General features: G+C 53.3%; 1 protein-coding gene across 1 annotated transcript; it reads right to left on the reverse strand.

Moving 5' to 3' along the window:
* Window positions 1-5: 5 nt before the first annotated feature.
* On the reverse strand, window positions 6-1019 carry LOC102773216 (zinc finger protein 169-like; the record flags this gene model as incomplete). Its single annotated transcript, XM_006777746.1, has 1 exon — window positions 6-1019. A coding segment is annotated over one exon (1014 nt), but the record flags the coding sequence as incomplete, so codon positions are not given.
* Window positions 1020-1232: the final 213 nt, after the last annotated feature.

The raw sequence follows: 1232 nt of genomic DNA on the forward strand, positions 1-1232 counted from the left end.
CCTGTGTGTGTCCTCTGGTGTCTGATGAGGGTGGCATTCTGGCGAAAGCCATGCCCACAGTCAGCACAGACATAAGGCTTCTCCCCTGAGTGTATGACCTGGTGAATGAGGAGCAGGGACTGCTGCCTGAAACCACGCCCACACTCTGGGCACAAGAAGGGCCTCTCACCAGAATGTGAGCTCTGGTGTTGGAGGAGCGATGCCTTCTGGCAAAAGCCTCTCCCACACTCAGGACATACGAAGGGCTTCTCCTCCAAGTGTGTCCTCTGGTGTAGGACGAGGGCAATCTTCTGACGAAAGCCTCGCCCACACTCCTGACAGACAAAGGCTCTCTCTCCGGAGTGTATCCTCTTGTGGTTAGTGAGCGAGGACGTATACCTGAAGTGTCGCCCACATTCCCTGCACGTGTACGGTTTCTCCCCTGAGTGTTTCCTCTGGTGTATGGTGAGGGAGGACTTCCGGCCAAAGCTTCGTCCACACTCCCCACAACTGTAAGGCTTCTCCCCTGTGTGCATCCTCTGGTGCTTGAGGAGGTCTGACCTCTGGCAGAAACCTCTGCCACATTCAGGGCATACATGATGCTTCTGGAGGCGAGCCAGGCTTGAGTTTGTGCTGCGTCCTCGTGTATATTTTTCACACGTGACTGCTCCAGATTCTGAGCAGTCTGCCCCTGTCAACATGTCAGCCCCCTCAGGATTCATCTTCTGATCTGTTCCTTCCCCTCTGTTGCCTTCCACCTTGTGTACTGGCTGACCTTGAAATGGGCCAAAGAATATGCTTGAAGTCCCACTTAGCAGCAGCCTCCTGACCATGGTGCCTTCGCTCTCTCCATCTTCTGCTTTTGCTCTCAAGCATCTTGGAGCCTCCAGCGGGAAGTGACTTCCTACAGAAGAGCTTGGGGAAATCTCAGGGGGGTGGCCACACAGCACATATTGTCTGAGGAACTGCGGACTAGAAAAGGCCGCTGGGCAGGAGAGACTGGGCTGGAATTCTGTCCTTGGTTCTGCTGGAGAGAAAGTCTGTCATAATCACCACGGTACCTTGTGGACAGTGAAACTTACCCAGCAGTCATTCCTCAGTTCACAGAAAGACTTCTTTTAGAGAGCTACCCCGCTCCTGCTGTGACACCTTCGTGTGTGTATCGATGCAACACAAAAAACTCACAAGACGAGCCAGCTCTAAATGATCAGCCTGGCAAATAGTTTCAAGAAAGCCTGAGAGACACCTTCAGC

This window comes from Myotis davidii, unplaced genomic scaffold, assembly GCF_000327345.1.
Source record: "Myotis davidii unplaced genomic scaffold, ASM32734v1 C63837026, whole genome shotgun sequence".
NCBI classification, from domain to species: Eukaryota; Metazoa; Chordata; class Mammalia; order Chiroptera; family Vespertilionidae; genus Myotis; species Myotis davidii.